This window comes from Mugil cephalus, chromosome 7, assembly GCF_022458985.1.
Source record: "Mugil cephalus isolate CIBA_MC_2020 chromosome 7, CIBA_Mcephalus_1.1, whole genome shotgun sequence".
NCBI classification, from domain to species: domain Eukaryota; kingdom Metazoa; phylum Chordata; class Actinopteri; order Mugiliformes; family Mugilidae; genus Mugil; species Mugil cephalus.
Window position 1 is genome coordinate 10693205 of NC_061776.1, and position 17866 is coordinate 10711070.

The 17866-nt window shown below is 44.5% G+C and overlaps 2 protein-coding genes and 1 long non-coding RNA gene across 3 annotated transcripts; 2 read left to right on the plus strand and 1 right to left on the minus strand.

Annotated features, from left to right (window-relative positions):
- Window positions 1-424: 424 nt before the first annotated feature.
- Window positions 425-2553, minus strand: LOC125011083. Its single transcript, XR_007113124.1, has 3 exons — window positions 2496-2553; window positions 1411-1574; window positions 425-1045 (listed from the first exon to the last, which is right to left on the minus strand). It is a non-coding gene; the product is annotated as an uncharacterized LOC125011083 (long non-coding RNA).
- Window positions 2554-3039: 486 nt separating this feature from the next.
- On the plus strand, window positions 3040-4516 carry larp6b (La ribonucleoprotein 6, translational regulator b). The gene is made up of 2 exons (XM_047590072.1): window positions 3040-3365; window positions 3493-4516. Exons 1-2 carry the CDS (start codon window positions 3165-3167, stop codon window positions 4438-4440), a joined length of 1149 nt encoding a protein of 382 aa, XP_047446028.1. The 5' UTR covers window positions 3040-3164; the 3' UTR covers window positions 4441-4516.
- A 2229-nt stretch (window positions 4517-6745) lies between these two features.
- LOC125010175 (neurturin) lies at window positions 6746-16017 on the plus strand. The gene is made up of 4 exons (XM_047588555.1): window positions 6746-6922; window positions 7062-7488; window positions 13076-13388; window positions 13883-16017. The coding sequence occupies exons 3-4, from the start codon at window positions 13103-13105 to the stop codon at window positions 14317-14319; spliced, it is 723 nt and encodes a 240-aa protein (XP_047444511.1). The 5' UTR covers window positions 6746-6922; window positions 7062-7488; window positions 13076-13102; the 3' UTR covers window positions 14320-16017.
- Window positions 16018-17866: the final 1849 nt, after the last annotated feature.

The window sequence follows — 17866 nt, forward strand, 5'->3', positions numbered from 1 at the left end:
AGAGAAGTAAATGGATCGCTGCATTGCTAAGAAACAACTGGAATCCAGGCACCGAAACCTGGTGCTGTGGTTCACATTTAGTGTCAGGTAATAATCATTTATGCTGTATTTTTTGATGGAGTTAAGTTACTTCTGAAGTTACGTTCTGGAGGGCTGGATGTTGTTGTTTTGGTGTAGTTATGGCCGACAGTAACTCTTTTAGTTGCAACAATAACAATAAAACAATAAATGGAATATTTGCGATAGCACCTCATCATCCTTTTAACATCCAGCCAGTCACTACAGTATTGTATGGTTAACGTTACTTCTCAGTAAAGCTTTTAGCGTTAGCATCTTTTATTTAGCTACACTTATCATAACTGAAATTAACTGAAACTGAGGCTAATCCGCTTTTCCATACTAGTTTGCGTGGATTATTGTCGAGTCCATTTGACCTGGTCAGTGTATTTACTGACACATTTCACCATGTTTTAGCAACTCAAGGCGGCGTGGCCTCGCACGGCAGTGACATCAATGCATACCCTCTATTTCCTGGTGAGCAATGTATCTGACACTTTAAAAGAAGATGTTTTGGTGATTTGTTTTTCTTTTTGTTTGTGGTTTTGTTGCAGGTGTGTTAAATGTGTGTGCTAAATTCTAAAAGATCCCTTAACCTTAATCCCTTTTTAAAGAGTCCCTCCTAAAAAAAATGTTTTATTACAAAATACTGACTATTAAAGGACCACTGCGTAGGACTTAGTGACATCTAGTGGTGAGATTACACTTTGTGACCAACTGAATTCTTTACCCTCATAACTTTCTTTCCAAGGATAATCTACAACACATTAGTGTCAAAGATCCTCACTAGAGTTGATGTACTATATATTGTCATTTACCCGCCTTTTAATGTTCCCTTTAAGTTCTTTTTATTTCACATTAGACATCACTGGTTGTGTCTTTGTCATTTGTTTGAAGTGGGTGGTCCCCCGTTGGAGACAGTCCAAAGGCACGTCTACAGCTGGACATTTCAGGCCCTGGTTGTCAGGGTAACCCCCTTGTATAATTCCTAAGCCAAGAGAAAAATAAACGACATTACAGGTTGCTTAACATTTCCTGAGCTCTTGTCTCAACATCGTTACTAGTCTCTTCCTGTGTGTCAGCATCACGACATGACGTTTGGTTTTAGGTGTTTGCTCTTGTTGCCATGGAGATATTAAGCAGTTGTACAACTTTTTCTGACCCAAGGCTGACAATATTTTTCAACTAAATTTCACCGTATTCTGCAACAGATGCCGTTTGCTCAGTTGTCATAGTGATTCTTTTCCCCGCTTGGTTGTCAACACTAATTATTTCACCTTAGATTATTATTATTTTTCAGGGGGGATTTCACAATGCAATGTGCCACATTTTTTGGGCAGGTGTTAAAAATACTTGTTGGATCGCTGTCCATGATGACACAAAACGACAGTGGTCCCTCTTCACTAATAAGTGAGCTGTTAGGGATCCGTTAGATGAGGAGGACTGAACGAATGCTCTGACACCGTCTTTGTGTTTCTGGTCCATAATCCTCTGCCGGGTTTGAAGTGGGCGGAGCTCTGTTTGAAAAAAAAAAGGTGACATCTTTCACGCCCGTGGACCAATCAGAACTGAACACTTAAAGAATTTAATGACTGTCGATGGAGTGTTTGTTTGCTTGTGTTTCCCGGCTGAGAGACCATTATCCACGTTTACCATCTAGAGCACTATATTTACCGTGTCCACCTGTTTGAGTGTCTGCGGTCTCAAGCGCAGAGAAGTGAAGAAGCAGTGTCCATGACACCTGCTGCTAACAATCCACGCTGTCGGTGCGTCTCGGTGTCAGTAACGATGCAAAACAGTGTGGTTTTATGCGCCTGAAAGCTCAATTTAGGGATGTAGTGGAGGAGTCAGGATGAGTTCTCACACTGCTGCTTATTGCTTATGTTGCCATGGAGACAAATCTGACCAAACCCACAAACCCTAGTCCCATGAGTGTTGAAATCTTAACAAGGAATATGTAAATGTGACTTTTTTAATCTCTTTAATGCTTTTAAATGAAGTTTATAACTTGGGTTCAGGAACAAATCCACTTCTCAGTTACCTGCACTCTCCTGTATAGGCACGTGTAACCTCTTTTACCCACTTTGGCTCAGTTCTCAAACCCCTTCCCTTCAATCCTCTCTGTTCTTTCGTCTCCTTTACAACCTCAATGCAGGAACCAGGAGGACAAGGACTCCTCCAGAGATATGATATAGGGTTCCTACATCCAGACTTTAGAGAACCACCCTCAGTCTCGACACCATTCTTCATCCCTTCCCCTCGACCCCTTCATCCCTCACCCCTTCCTCCCCTTGACCTGGTCAAAATAAACTTCTCTGTACATTCTTGTGTGTGGTCCTGTTAGTGAATCAGAAATAATTCTTATTCCCATAAATGTGGATATGTGTGTGTGTATACGTCCGTGTGGGTATGAATGCAAGTAACAATAAAACCTTCACCATCTCCCGTCCTCTCAGAAAGTTGTTCAGTTTCTCACCAGGAAACCCACGCAGCCTTTTAAACCTGCTGAAAACAAGCTGCAGATTACCCAGCATATAATGAGTGTAGCATGTGACTAAAAACAAGGAAACAAAGCGTTTTCATGCAAGTGATGGATTCAGCACGCGGCAGCAGTTCAGTGCTGAAAAGAACTGGGACATGATGCAATACCTGGATTTAGAGAATATGTTTTCTTGCTATTTTTGCCCCTGTATTTTATTTTATTTATTTATTTATTTTTTTTTCTTGATTTCATTTTTAACTCAAAGATGCATTGCAGATATATAGATGTCGTTGCTCCTCCTGTTGTGCAGACTGGACCTCAGCTTATGTTAATGTTGGTGAAAGAAAGTGAACTGTGGAACATGGAATTTTGGTGACAGCATTTTACAAAATATTGTGATTGTATGAATGGTGTCCGGGCGCATTTTTCTCCTCCATTACTTCCATTAATGTAACTGCCAGCTCTTCTTAGCACCTGTCTTGACTTTGCTAGAAAACATCGTAAAACTTAGTGTCCTGTTATCACTGTCTCCTTGGGAGTTGCCATGAGTAATCCAGTGGGGTAAGGACATTACATGTTGTCTAATGTACACGGCTGGCTTTAGAGTGGATGTTGATGCTGAGTCATGTGTTGTAGAGTTGATGCACAGTCTTTCCAAACCGAAGAAGAAGACCCTGAAGGCGAGCAGCTCTGCTTGAAGATCAAAGCTCTTTTGGAGGATCTGTTCTCTGACAGTCACCTGGCGGAAGACGGCTTCCTGCTGAAGCATGTGCAGAAGAACAAGCAGGGCTACGTCAGTCTCAAGCTTCTCACTTGTTTGAAAAAGGTAAATAATACTTCTCTGGTTTAGCAAGACTCTGTGTGCTTTCTGAGGTATTTACATTCCAGCTGTTTGAATGAAAACAATCCAGTTACAATGGGAATAACGCTGAGTTTGCCAATGTTTGACGCAGGTAAAAGCCCTGACCGCGAACTGGTACATGACTCTAGCGGGAGCGGCACACTCGGACCTTCTGGAAGTGAACGACGAATTTACCAAAGTGAGACGTGTGCAGCCGCTTCCCAGATGGCTGCTGTGTTCTCCCACCAGCAAGCTCCTCCTCGTCTGGAACTTTTCTGAGGAGCGAAGTGAAGACGAAGACGCAGAGGAGCATCCTTCGCTGTCGGAGAAGATTCTCCAGAAGTTCAGTGTTCATGGCGCCGTTACCTCAGTCTGGGTCCTGCTCCCCGGTGAGGAGCTCCCCAGGGAGCTGCAGTGCTATGCCAAGCGGCACAAGGAGCTGGGCCAGCATTTGTGTGCAGTGGTTAAGTTTGATAGTTTGGAGGCGGTTCGTAAGGCCTACAACGCCCTGAAAGCAGAAGAGGAGCAATCTGACGGGAAGGCCATGTGTGTGGTGTCTCTGGGATTCCAGTCAACGCGTCACTTCCCCAAAGAGGAATCACCAGAAGAGGAGAACAGGGACCAGCCTGGAGAGGACACACCTTCTCAAGAAAATGCACCCGAAATAATCAATGATTTAGTACAGCAGAAACCACCCTCCTCACCAGTTAAGGTTCCTGATGAAACCCCGGACGCATATCAGAGCCAGACATCTTTGGATATCTGCACGGAAGACTCCTCTGACCAGATTGTCCCCAGATGCAAAGTCCAGTCTGGTTCGAATCAGAGGTATAGTAAGATGAGCTTGTGCTCTGGAGACGCAAAGGAGTATTCCTGCAGCCCGTGGGTGCTCAGGCGCAGATTTGAGGCATTGAACCCAAAGGGGGCAGGCCACCTGAAAGCACTGTCCTCGACGCAGAAGGTGCTGCGTCAGCCCCTCGGCCCCGACGGCACGGGCGGGTTTCAGCGCAGAGTCAAGTCACTGCAGCAGGAGGAGATACGGCTCCCGTGTATAATGTGAAGCAACACTTTACTACAAGAGAACTAAAGCTCACAAAGTACATAAAATATATTTTACATTAAACAACCAAATCTTTTTAAGCCTCGGCTTCGCTCTGGGTGGTTTTTATTCAGTGATGTGTAGTTATGAACCAGTGACAGATGGGGGCAGCATTTAGCTGCGTTCACAAACGTGTAGAAACTCACTATGTTAGTCAAGCTGCATGGTAGTCTGGTTATCTAGTTATAAAGGAAGTAAATAGGGAGTTGTGTATGTACAACACATACTACCAGGAGGTACAAATTGTAAACTAAACTTAGGGTGGTTTAAAAGCCGAAGGGAAAGTGCCTCAGCGTCTACATGCCTCTTTTGAAACACGAGTGCCCTCCGCGCCCCTCGGGGCCTCAGCTCCTCTGGCCACGACTGAAAATTGCAATGTATATTTGTTCTCCGGCCAGGATGGATTTACCTTGTTACCACACTCTCAGAAAAAGAATGGTTGTCTTTCAACATGAAAAAGGCCTCCTGCATCATTTTCACAAACGCCTGTTTGGATTTTGGTTCTCGGAGAAGTAGTTTTCCACTCCCCGAGACGACGTTTGGCTGACGGCTACTTGTCCAATCATCAAACCACATGTTGTGCAAGACGCCGAGCGCAGTAGCAACATTTGTGCCTTATTTCCACCCGTTGTAATCACACCTCGACTGGAATGGTCTGTTTATAGTGTTGCTGATTGAGGGCTTCCTTAAATTCTTGCCCAAACCTAAACAAAATGTGTTTCCTCACTTATCCACACCCAGTGGAAAAGATTCAATGTGTATGGGATTTTATCATATTGAAATGGTACTTTTTGTGTGTGTGTGTGTGTGTGTGTGCGTAAGCTCAAATGTCGCACGGCCGCCGTGACTAATGCAGACCTCAGGTGGCGAGTGAGACGTTGTGTACGGATCAAGTGCATCGCTCATGCTGTCTCTGACTTGATTTACCAATTAACAGCTGTTGGATTTTTCGCGCGGTGGAGGCTGGTCTAAAGACAACTTTACACATCTGTGAACAATATGTACAGAAGAGAAATGTTCCCACCTCATGTCAGGAAATGTCTCTGGAACTGATGGTTCCTGTTTAAGGTCAGGAAAGCAACACATGTACGTCTGTGCGTGCACTCCACCGGCCGGTAATTGAAGTATTTGTTTGTAATAATGTCAGGTGAGATCTGGATTATTTTGCACCTGCTGGCTGTTTTCAGTGTGAAGACGGTGTTGATCTTGATATTTTCAAGGATTTGGGTGAAAAGAGGAATAAGTTCTGGCTTCACTTCAGACTGTAAGAGAAATTTACCCTTTCGGTCACTGCGATAAAAAACCTAGAAAATCCGTGTACACACATCGTTGGAATGACACAAAGCTTGGGCAAAGATTCCTTTGGTTTTCCCCCTTCTTCTCTCGGTCAACACCAAAGGAATTTTAAGTCCAAGAAAGTTTGTGTTCCACCACAGCTCTGCCTCGCTGGAGGAACTCTGCGAAGCGTGATTTGTGTATAATTTGGCCCGGGGCTATCAGAATGACTCATGTTGTTAGAATGAGATATTTGTTAGCAAATAATTTGTTTCCTGTTGTGGAGCTGGCTTCAGAGGCTGCTGCTTTATATCACCATCTAGAGATCCAGCCGCCATTCTTCAACAGCAACACTCGATGTCTGATCTGACCAGTTTACACTTCCTTGCAGCACCTGTGAGGCTTTATCCTCCTCGCGTTCGCTCCGACTGCCTAGCTTTTGTTTATACACCACTGACCCCACACACCTGACGCATTTCCTTCGTAGATGGGGTATTTATTTAGATTGCAGTCTGGAGAGCCTGATACCTTCCAAAAGCACGGCCATCTGCTCCTCGTTTGCCGCTCAAGGCTCAGAGGCTAAAATGCTGGTTTGTATTGGAGGAGACGTTGAGTGTGAGATCCTCGACAACAACACCCCCGGTTTTATCTCCAGCCAACTGTAGATTGAATCATCGCAAAATACCTCTGCTGTGATAATTCTATTTAGCGAGGGTTAATGTTGACTTAGCCCATTTAAACCAATTGTGAACTTTCTTAATTCCCTCTAAAAGATTGGAAGACGTTCGCTTTAGCAGACCCTCTAACTGCACTGATCTCTGCCCAATTGAGGCTATTACCAATTGCCTGCTTAAGATGGCAGACTCTCTAGCGGCAGAAGGTAAATGTAAGCCCTTGCTCAGGCCAAAGCATCCTTTAGTGCTCCTGGAGTTAGAGCCAGGGAGATTATCATGTCAGGAGTAATCCGACTCGGCCCACAAGCACAACTATTGAGGAGGAGGAGCAACAGTTGAAGGTGGGGGGGGAAAGCAGGCAGAGGCATCAGAGAAGCTCTATGCTCCACTTACGGTAACCACGCTCTCCTCTCCCTCCTCGCCCTAACCCATCCTCTCAACCCGCAGAGTCCCCCTCCGTGGAGCTGAAGAGAAGACCTGCCGCTGAGAAGAGGGTAAGGAGATGTGTGTTATCCTTCGATCAGCCCTGTTCTGTGGAACTTGAGAAGAGGAAGAGCCACAGCTGATAAAGTTGAGGTCTTGCTTTTATCACACGCCGCTGTACCTCGTTTCTGCTCCGCTGCTCTCTTTCAGGTTCACGTTTCTGCAAAAGGGGACCAGGAGCTCTCCGTGGAGACGCGTGAAGAGGGGAGTTTTATGGAAGAGAGCGCGATGCCAAGTCAGGGACACCTCTAACCAGCCGACTACCCTCGTTCTGAATGGATCTACCTGAGTGCATGCTTACTTTCAGAGGAATTCTGATTCAGATCTTTGCAACCTGAAAGACTTCTATGGAAATGCAAATATGGCAAAAGAATAAGGCACCCTGGACCTGAATCGAGTCAGGACACCTCCCCTACTTGCAGGCGCAGGGAGCTGTGATGGTTTTCAGGGAAACAAGCAGGAGTCCTGCCTTCGCTCCTCGCCTGTGATGGTGATGGACTTACCCAGCCAGCACTTGCCTGTGGAGGTCAGCTGAAGACGACGCCACGCAGCTAAGTCTGGATTAGCCGGCCGAACGGTAAGGACACCACATCTCCTTTTGTTAGTTTAAGCCGGCAGCTTATGAGGAAGGCGTTAGGTGCCACTGACAGAGATGCCTCACCAAGTGCTTGAGTGGCAGAAAGCACACGTTGGATAATCTGTATCAACAAGCGCTCCTCTCTGGAACCACATGACAGCAGCGCACGGCGGCCTGTCACGGAACGTCTGCTGAGTGGTTACCGTAGATTACCAGCGGCAGAGAAGTGATTATTATTCATTGCCTTTGCACAATTTGAAAGAGCTCTCGCCACACTGACTGAAGTTCATTTTGTCAGTGAGAAACATTTTGTCACTTGTCCAATGTGGTGGTTTGCCTCATTTGCATACATGATTGCTCTCCAAATACTCTGGGGTTTTTCTTCACCAAATGTTTGTTCACAAGTTATGAAATAGTAGTTTCGGGTAATTTTATTCTTTTTCTTTCTTTTTTTTTTTTTGCATTTTTAAAAAGGATCACAATAACTATGAGATAAGCAAAGTTGTTGCTTTTCAAGGATTCCCTTTGCACTAAGCCCATATCATATAGAGATTATACTGTATCTAGCTGCGCACTGAGAGGCCAGATAGGGGTTAAGCCTAAAGTCAATTGATCTGAACTTTCATATCTTGCCAGAGCTGATCATAACAGCAGGAAGCTGAAGCTGAACAGACTCATCAGTGCCTCATCTGTATTTCACTTTAGTTTTGCAATATTTCTTTTGAAATATATGGCGTGCATGGAAATGAGCGAGACATTAATGGTTTCAAGAAGGCATAAGTGAATGCTCATGCGTAATCTCGTCATGTTTCAGACGTCTGTGCTTGCTTGTGCTTGCTGGATCGCATTTGAAAGTGGTATTCAGCGTGTGCCAGATGGCCGTCAACCTTTTGTAGCTGCAACATCAACATGTTTAACATGGGTTTAGAGGCGATGCCGTTGTGCTAAAAGAGGATCTTCCATAGACAGATTAGCAGCCGGAATAGCAGCTCATGGGGTGTTCTTCAGAAAGTAGCGTCGGGGACATCAATCACGCTCGCACGCGCGCACACACACACACACACACTAAAATAAATAAATAAATAAATGATGAGGCAAGATTCCCTCTCTCATGCAAAACCTCTTTAGGGGCTGTTTCAAAGTATCGTGAGAACTGTGCATTGGCTCCACTCTCTCCCATGATAGCAAGGCAGCAGATAAATTAAGACAAGAGCCATCCATAAATGCATCTTCCCCCTCGCTCCTCATTAATGCTGCCTGAACTGCAACAGGTTTGAGTTGCAAGATTCCGTGCCGAGGGCTGTTGGGTCACTGGATTAATCAGAGCTAATCCGTGTGACATGATAGTACACTTTCCAAAATAAAATAGAAGCTTTTTAAGCCACTTACCCTCACCCAGCAGTGTAAAACAGCACTGTACTCATGTTCAGAATCTGAAGAATGTGTGTAAAAATGATCACTATTTTGGGGGCATTTACCACAGATGTTTCCCCCTTTTTTTTGTTTTTCCCAATAATGAACAGCAGCTTTCTCACTAACAAGGAACAGGCTTGTTTTAATTATCCTATGGTTACTGCGCGACAGAGCTTGAGCCAACCAATGTGGCTGCCCAGCAAAATTACAGCGCAGTCTAACCTAAGCCTTTTTCAGTTGCATTAGAACCAGGGCTGGATTTAGAACAGCCAATCCTGGCTCAGAACATCCACTTTGTTTTACAGCCATTTGGCCCACCCTGCTGCCAACAGATCTCACTCACCAAGCTTGTCACTTTTCTTGGTTATTCTTACTTCCTCAATGAAAGCTTTGAAGGTGGAAAGCGCCCTCTCGGTGCCTCTTTCTCGGTGGGCCCTGCATGCTGGCGTAACCCCCGAGTTAGAGGTGTCTGATGGATTAACACATACGCATAAGGCAAGCCCTGGGCTCCACCACCAACGCTGCAGCCAGGTGTTAACCCACGTGACTGCAGATAAAGCCGGCAGGCATTAGTGCTAATCCCGCCCTGATCTTTGGAATATGTCCCTATTACCTTCCCAAGCACTCTCTAGCTGTCCTCAGGCCTCCTGATGCCCACTTAAGAGGGAAAAGACAAGACAAGGCCTCTCTAGGACTCCATAAAGCACCTTGTTTCCTTGCAACAACACAGTAGGTGCCTTTCCCGCTGTTTGTTACACTACTGTTATCTTTACAGTGAAGGTATTTTGGGGTGTGTTCAGAGTAGCGCAGACAGCCAGTCACATGGGCGGAACAGAGTTGAAAAACGCAGCGTTGCAATAATGTTCTGTAGGTAAAGGCCTCAGATAGTGCGGTGGAAAGTCCACAGTGGATGTTTCTAGACGGATAGAAACAGCAGGATTACGTAAGCAGTAACATTATCATGGTTTGTGATGGTGCTGCTGGGAATGTACGCGGGAAATGAGGTGGCCGGCAGAGGAAGGTTGGACTTTGCCTCAGTTCCTACAGTTCATCAGACGATTTGGACAAAGCGAAGCCACGCAAGTGCTGTGGTGTTTATGGTATACATGAGTCACTGCGATGAGATGGAGAGTGAAACAGAACAGGCTGTATTTTGGGGAAGATATATGAAGAAGTTCTACACAGTGACACAGAGACATAAAAGTTGGTATCTGCTTTTTCCCCAGCACAAAGAAGCTCTTCATTCACGCCTGTCTGTGATCTTCTCTCGCTGTAATCATGTCACACTGGTCGGGATCCAAGAAAGCTGACAAGAAAGCCCCCCTGTCTGCTGGCTTCATTGAAAAGTTTTAACCACAAACGCCCCTTATCCGCATTTTGACAGATCTCTAGTTCATCTTCTATACGCTGTGGCATTCTCTCTCCTTCTGGCATGGGAGGGGTAGGGGAGGGGAGGGGAGGACACGAGTGCCATGCCGCTGTAATTACATTACCACCAGCTTAGCAGCACCATGGCCGCTGACCCAATTATTTTTGGAAAACATCAATTTTATTGTGTCATTCGAAATAATGCGACCTTTCACTTGCAACAAGGGCCCGGTTGATGGTTGGCCGGCCCCAACTGCGCGATGCATGAGTTGGGGAATGAATAACGCGCCAGGAATGGCTTTGACAGACTTCGCGCTTCTTGGCGCTAAACGGTTCGCTTTCATGGCTCGCCTCAAAAGACGTTAATGACCATCTCAGGCCGCCCCCGGTGGCGGCCCTTCAGGTGAGAATGGGCCGACAGGAAGCAACAGGTGCGCTGTTTCTTCCATTGCATACCTCGCGGTCACTCCCGCTCCTCTCCGGAGACGCGGGATCTTCATGAAGACGTTCGTGCCTTGTGAATAGATGGTTTTCTGTGTTTGTTTTGGGCCCCGCTCATTTGACCGACCTACCGGAGCGTGCATGGGCGCATCGGCCCGTGATGCTCCGCTAGGACCAGACATGTTGCGGATGTGCAGGAGCTGGTTTAGTTGTCTTTGCAGCTCATCTGCACTTTTATGTCTCTGTTTTAGGATGGGTTTTCCTTCTGCCGGGGAGTCCTCTGGGGTTCCACTGTATCCTCTGCGTTGTTCCTCTTCTCTCTTTGCTGGAAAACAGCAGCACTTGTCTTCTCAGGAAGTCAGCTCCTCGAAAGAAAACACCGGTGCCCCCTTCTCCCTGTCAATATCTGTGTATTTACATGGCTAGCAGAGCGCGCCGGTGGTAGATATCATATGTCTGTGCAGATGGATCGTCCGTGACCCTGCGAACGAGCTGCACGATGCTCCTTGGCACCTTTATTGCCGCCAATCGTCTGCAGATGTGACTAATGCGTTTCTGAGTGGAGCGATTATGACAATCAAAGCGTCTTCAGGAACATGAGGTCAGTGTTTGGTGACCAGGCCTCGTCCAGTATCAGCAGCCGAGACAGTGGAGCGCTCGTCTGTTCTTCATGAGGTAATTGTTTTATCAAGATGAGCCGCAGAGCTAACAGGCCGAAGACACTGATGTATCGCTGCTGCGTAAAAATGCTAACTCCAAGCATGACTAACTGTCCCAAACTCACCTATTAATAGTTGAAGGCAACAATGACCTCATCCTTAGCTATACATCATAACAAAGTGGCTCTTATAAAACTGAGAATTTATCATTTTTCAGAGCGGGAGCTGTAAGATTTCTGGTGTTAGGAGTTGGTGTTGAACCAACAGAAACAAAATGAAAGTTTCCACCAAGGCTTCTATATATCACGCCTTGTAATTAAATTCAACAGACAGAGAAACAAACGTCAGACACGAAGACGCGCGGCAGTTTCACATTATTTCCACAGACAGCGTGCGTCAAAATGGGGCTGTTAGCTGAAATGTTTGACTTTCAAATGAATACCATTCTGCCCCTTCATTGTGCACAGGCTGCTTGTCGAGTCAAACCCACGTGGAATTATGAATGATGAGTCAAGCTGTTGCGACTGGTTATACCTGTTTATTTGATGTTTATACCACTGCAGCTCAAGTGTGCACTTTCTTTGTAATTTTCCTCTGCGGTGAACAAACCCCTCAGATGCAGCGGAGTAGTGTCTGAATTTTCCTATAGTTTTTCTGTTTCTGTTTTGACTCACTCCAATGCACAGTTCCACCTTCTTTTTTTTTTACTATTTCCCACAAACTTTGACTGTGATTAATGCAAACTACAGGATCTGCAGGAGCTACGTGCGTGCTGCGAACACATACAGAAGAAATCCATTTCAGATTTTTCTTTCTATAATTAACCACATACATACACACACAAAAAAAATATGTGACATCTTGTCTCATTGTAAACAACTCGGCAGCCTGTATATGCCTATGCTACAGAATCAAGTCTGGCAAAACACTTTGGAAGGCCTGGTCTGGATTTGCTGTTAGTCACTGCCAGTGTACCATTTCCGGCTCTGGTGAAATGTTTTGCTCACTGGTGACGCGATGTGAAAAATACAAAGAAGTTGAGCGTTCTGAGAATACCTGTGGAATACTGGGGGAGGAAGAGGAGGAGGAGGAGGAGGAGGAGGAGGAGCATCCTAAGGTGAAGGGATGTTCAGGCTTCGTCATAGGTGTGGTGTGTAAGAGATTCCTGAAGAGGACGGAACGTGTTTCAGTCATTAGAAGGATATTTACATGTGTATATTCTCATTCATATCAGGTGTTCAGTTTTTTTTGTTTTTTTGATGCAATGCACAATTTCATCTAACAGTTTCCAAGTGGTGTGGGGGGTCACAAAATCCATTCTGCATTTCTTGAATTGAATTACCTTCCCAGGCTGCAGCAAAACAACTCTAAACACACCCGGCATTCTCAGGTGTCGGCGAGCGATGTCGGGCTCACTCACAGATCCTGAAACCACTTAGGGTGGAAATGAGCTGACAGCGGAGTCACAAAAAGTAAACTGCAGGGGTAAAAGAGCAGCCATGTCAGGGAGAGCTCAGATGAGAGATGTGGATTTATACTAAGGTCACAGGAATGCGATCGTATAAATGAAAACAATAACCTGACAAGATGAGGAGATGGTATACGTGACTAAAGGTGTGACTGTTTAAACATGTCAGAAGGTGGTTCATTTTCTCTCGCTCTCTCTCTCTTTCTCTCGCCCTCTCTCTCTCTCTCTCTCTCTACAGAGTTTCAATGCTCCTCCACGTTCTAAGATGAAGTTATGGAAAGGTGCTACTTTTGCCTTCGTGCTCTGTGGTGCAGCCCTGTCCACCATCCTCGTTAGAAACATGGCCACTGTCGGACAGTTCCAGCTCAAGACAAAACATCCAAACGCATCTTCACCCTCACCGGGATCTTTATCTCTAGAAGAATCGGCATCAGTAACCTCACCCGCGACATCCTCGCCCCCGTCCCCCCGAGCAGCTTCGCCTCGGCAGCCGGGTGGTCTCCACCGACGGGTCCGCTCAACCGACAACATGAGCTCCCTCCTCTCAGAGCGTAAGGCAAACTGTTAGTTTTTTTTTTTTTTGTCTGCTCGGTGATAAGGTGCCATGTGAAAAGGTTGCCAGGGTTCAGGCAGAACACTTAAAAACCCGGCTGTGTTGTTTATAGAGCAGGTTTTAATGTCTCGCACAATAGCCTGTAGTCAATTAGCACCTCATAGTTCACCGCAGTTCCACAGAACGACTAAAAGCTCCAGCAGAGGACGATGTGTCACGTGCTCTTTTCTGGTCACATGACCCACTGACAGACATCCGTCAACAAAAATAGTCTGCATGGACATGTCATGCTGGTAGCGATAAAAGCTCATGTTTGGCTGTGAGGCTTTGCCTCGACTGACTTTCATTATCCAGCCATCTTTAGTGTGGTATCTCTGTGGAAAATCTGTTCTGTTGGAATTTCGCATTGTTGAAAATAACCTAGAAGGCAGATAATCCCTTCCTCCAACACCTGTCAATCACGCTGCTGTTGATTTATCTCATCTCTGCCAGTTTCCACGATGTTCCAGAGCTTCACGGAGGGCGAGCTTCAGCATGTGGTCGAAATCTTGCTAAACAGGAAGAGAAGGAAGAACCAGCGCCTCGGGGAGAACCCGGCCCGAAGGACTAAAAGAGCCCGCAGGTCTAAGCCCTGCTCTCTGAGGCGGCTGGAGCTGACAGTCAGCGAACTGGGTCTCGGCTACCAGAGCGACGAGACCGTGATGCTGCAGTACTGCACGGGACATTGCCAGGCAGAGCGGCACAACTACGACATCACCATGAAGCACATGAGGGAGACGGTGTTCAGGAAGAAGGGCCGCAAGGACAAAGTCAGCACGGGGCCCTGCTGCAGACCGACCGCGTTCGAAAAGAACTTTTCCTTCCTGGATAACGAAAGCCACTACCACACGATACGCAACGTGTCCGCAAAGACTTGTGGGTGCGTATGACCCAGAGAGACGGACTCATCACTTCTTCATGCTGCTCTCAGCTTCAAACTTGGATGCTGTTAAAAAACTATGGAATATAAACTCAAGGAGGCGAGGGAAGGATGCAAAGGAAGGGAATAGACTTTTTATCTCAGACAACTGGATGTCTGTTTATACCGAATCATGTGGACAGCATATACATGAAAAAAAGAGAGAGAGAGAGAGAGAGAGAGAGAGACAGAAAGTGACTGTTTACACCGAGACGTTTTTATCTTTTCTATCTGTGTAGTAACACTGTAAACTGTGGTGTAACAAAAACGTAGCGACATTATGTTTGTGGTATTATATTTGAGTAGTAGTACATGCAACGGAATCATGACGTTGAGAAGCGGTGGACTAGGTTGTTTCTGTTACCGCAGGTGTTCACTTCAGTAAGTCCAAACCTCTTAGTTTACATGGTTATATCGACGGACGTCACGGAAACAATGCACCGATGTTTACTTTACCTCCTGCGCGGCACAGTTTGGCCCATTAACCTGATTATGACATGTTGCGATCAGCTGTGTTCAGATAAGATATTGACTTAAAGGTGGGGTTGTTGTTGTGGCTGGCAATGACTTTACAAGGCTGCTTGTTAGCATTACTGTTACTGATTGCAGTGTTATTACACAGGTAAAACAACAAGCTTTATTGATAAGAATTCAACAATAGAAGAAAATGTTTTTACTGTAGCTCAAGGTTTGATTCCCACCCTTATAAACAGTGTTTTATACATTTATTATTATTATTACTACTATTATTATTATTATTGTTCTGGGAGATTAAGAACGATGGAATTCTTCACTATATACACTCTCACATTAGCAATAGCACAACATCAGCGTTTCCCCCCATTTGTTCTCCATAGAACTACCCACAATCCTCTGGGGTTATTTGTCCTCAATTAATTGCCAAAACACATCGAGTCAAATCACAGATGGATTCACAAAGTTGGATTTATAAACTTCTCACACCTGAAGCTCCAGGTGACGTTAAGGGGATTCTTGTCCTCCCAGGACGCAATTCGTTTGAAAGTTTTAAGAGGTTTTTAATCAAAGCTAAAGACACATTTTTATTATCGTTTGTCTCAGTGGCAGAAAAGCGAAACTCCGAAGTTACATTGCACCCATCCATAAAACCATGTAATCGTCTGTAACACAAAACCCACAGTACAGCCTTCTACTGGCCCTGCAAATGCCTCCTTGTATATGTTGTCTTGCCTGGTAGACCATTAGGGGATATATGAGCTGCTGAAATGAATTACGAAGCCTCTGTCTCACCTTCAACGTCATTTATTTGGTTTGAACCCATTGCAGCTGCCTGAAGTACATTGAATTTGTTTTGTTTCTTTCTTCTTTTTTTTTTTTCCAGAGGAGGTGAAGTGAGGGGTGCAGATGCAGTGCATCTTTATTGTAGTTTATATTGTATTTATTTGGGAAATAAATTATGGTTTTTTGCATATTTATTTAGATTACGACACAGAAACGGGACAGCTTATCATCATTAAGCAACTGTGCCAAAAATGTTTTACCTAACATTCTATATTGACTGCTGAATAAATATAATTTCAGAGTTATGGATGTTCATCATTTCTCCCAAGACATTACTCTGGGGGGCGTCAAATGTTCTGTACTCAGATTGTATTTAAAATTAATAAAATAATAAACTCTAACGAAACACGATGCCGTTAATTACGATGTAGATCACAACAACAAGGTGATCCCCGTGGAGGGGGTTCAGACGAGGACACGTCCGCGATTAGATTCCAACAAATAAACCGAAACACAGACACATTGTCATGCTAATATGTTTTTTTTCTGTGACAGTCGTTGTCTGAAACCATCTGTTACACAGCAGCCACTGTATAGAGCGACGGCGCTGACATGAGCTCATACCACGCGGCAGACAAATCGGCAGACACTGAGAACAAATTCGACAAAAAAAATAACTCTCTCCTTCATCCCATGTCAGACAATATGCTTATAATGTTCTCTTTTATTGTCAAGAAAACCAAAATACAATGTGAATTCAAAACCAACAATAAGCAGAAAGTACAGTTTGCTATGTGATCCCAAAGCAGCCAAATCATTGGTTTCTAAAGAAACTGTCGAGTTTATTCCATATGTATCAGAAAGAGCCACTAGAACTCAATTCTTGAAATTAAATAATGCCACACACATATGTTGTAGGAACTTAAAACAGTCATATAATCCATTTTTACCTGGTTTAAAAGTATTAATGTGCGTTTTTTTTTAAAAAGAAAAACATCAAACTATGCAAATTTTGTCCTATTTACGATATTGTATAATTCTTACAGACTGGAATGCTTTTGGTAAAATGCATAAATGCATCTCCTTTTTTGCAAAAGTGAACATAGTCAGCCTTACTCTCAACATCTATAAGGGCAATTGCAATCCTAGAGAAAGAGCAGCTGCACATCAAATAAAACATTTTTCCCATTGACTTCCAGTAATATTATGCAATGCAGAAAGTTTGTCCAGGTTTTTAAAATCGGCCTCAACCTAAATACGCTGCAGCCGGAGACGGAGAACCGTTCATTCATGCATCAGTGGAAAAATTCACCAGCAAATTCTCTTTCCAGAATCAGTGGCACAGTAAATGTGAATAATCCACGCAACACACCGAACACAATGAGGACTCTAGAGAAAGTTCCTATAAAACTGCTCACAATGGAGCGGATTATTTTAGCGGAATTTTAAAATGATTCCTTCTTTGTGTCGAACGTTTAATATGTGAGAGTTCATCCCCGAACCAGTCATTTCGGATTAGTAATGAGCTGTTTTTCTGGCTGTTGACATACCGTTAATGCAAAGTTGATCCCGACTTCATTTGTCGTCACACATATTATATTTATTTATTTTCTCTGCCTTTTGTACATTTAGGTGGTGCATATCCATAAAGCTTGGATTCTTTTTTTACTTCTGAGAAAATTATGTGTTTTCTCAAGCCTCACATTTGGCACAGCTCCACCCTCCTTTACCTGACATGCACCTCCTTTCCAGAGAACTTAAACTAACCGTCTTGCACAAAACAATAAATAAATCCCGCCATCAACTAGTGCTTCCCCAGTGTAATTGGAGAACGCTGCCTCAGAGCAGGGCAGGCCATTTAGCTTCTCTTGTAGGCTCGGCACACATCTATTACAGAAGTGTAAACCAAGCTTTAGACATGGAAAGTTTCACAAATTCATTTTATTAACTTCATTTATAAGATCTGTGGTCCCTCCGTTGTTCATTCACTTCATCCCCAAGCTAAACAATCACAGCCCACAGAAAAAAAATAACTCAGCACACACTTCAGATCAAGAAAAGAACACAATGTATTACTGAGCAGTGACAGTCAGTGTTGATTCTGTGTTCAGCGCTACACTCTGTTAGCCAATACATTCAGTGTGAAAGGGAAGCCTATTCAATTGTTTATAAGTCCAATAGCTTGGTGAGCTAAATTTAGTCAATGACAATAGTATACACCGATGAGGCATAACTTTCTAACCACTGACAGGAGAAGT

Bases quoted from the DNA above. Each gene is read 5' to 3' on its own strand.
- larp6b (XM_047590072.1), top strand. From the start codon at position 3,165: ATGTGTTGTAGAGTTGATGCACAGTCTTTCCAAACCGAAGAAGAAGAC. The intron at 3,366-3,492 runs GTAAATAATACT...TGTTTGACGCAG, and splicing joins TTCTCACTTGTTTGAAAAAG to GTAAAAGCCCTGACCGCGAA.
- LOC125010175 (XM_047588555.1), top strand. From the start codon at position 13,103: ATGAAGTTATGGAAAGGTGCTACTTTTGCCTTCGTGCTCTGTGGTGCA. The intron at 13,389-13,882 runs GTAAGGCAAACT...CATCTCTGCCAG, and splicing joins GAGCTCCCTCCTCTCAGAGC to TTTCCACGATGTTCCAGAGC.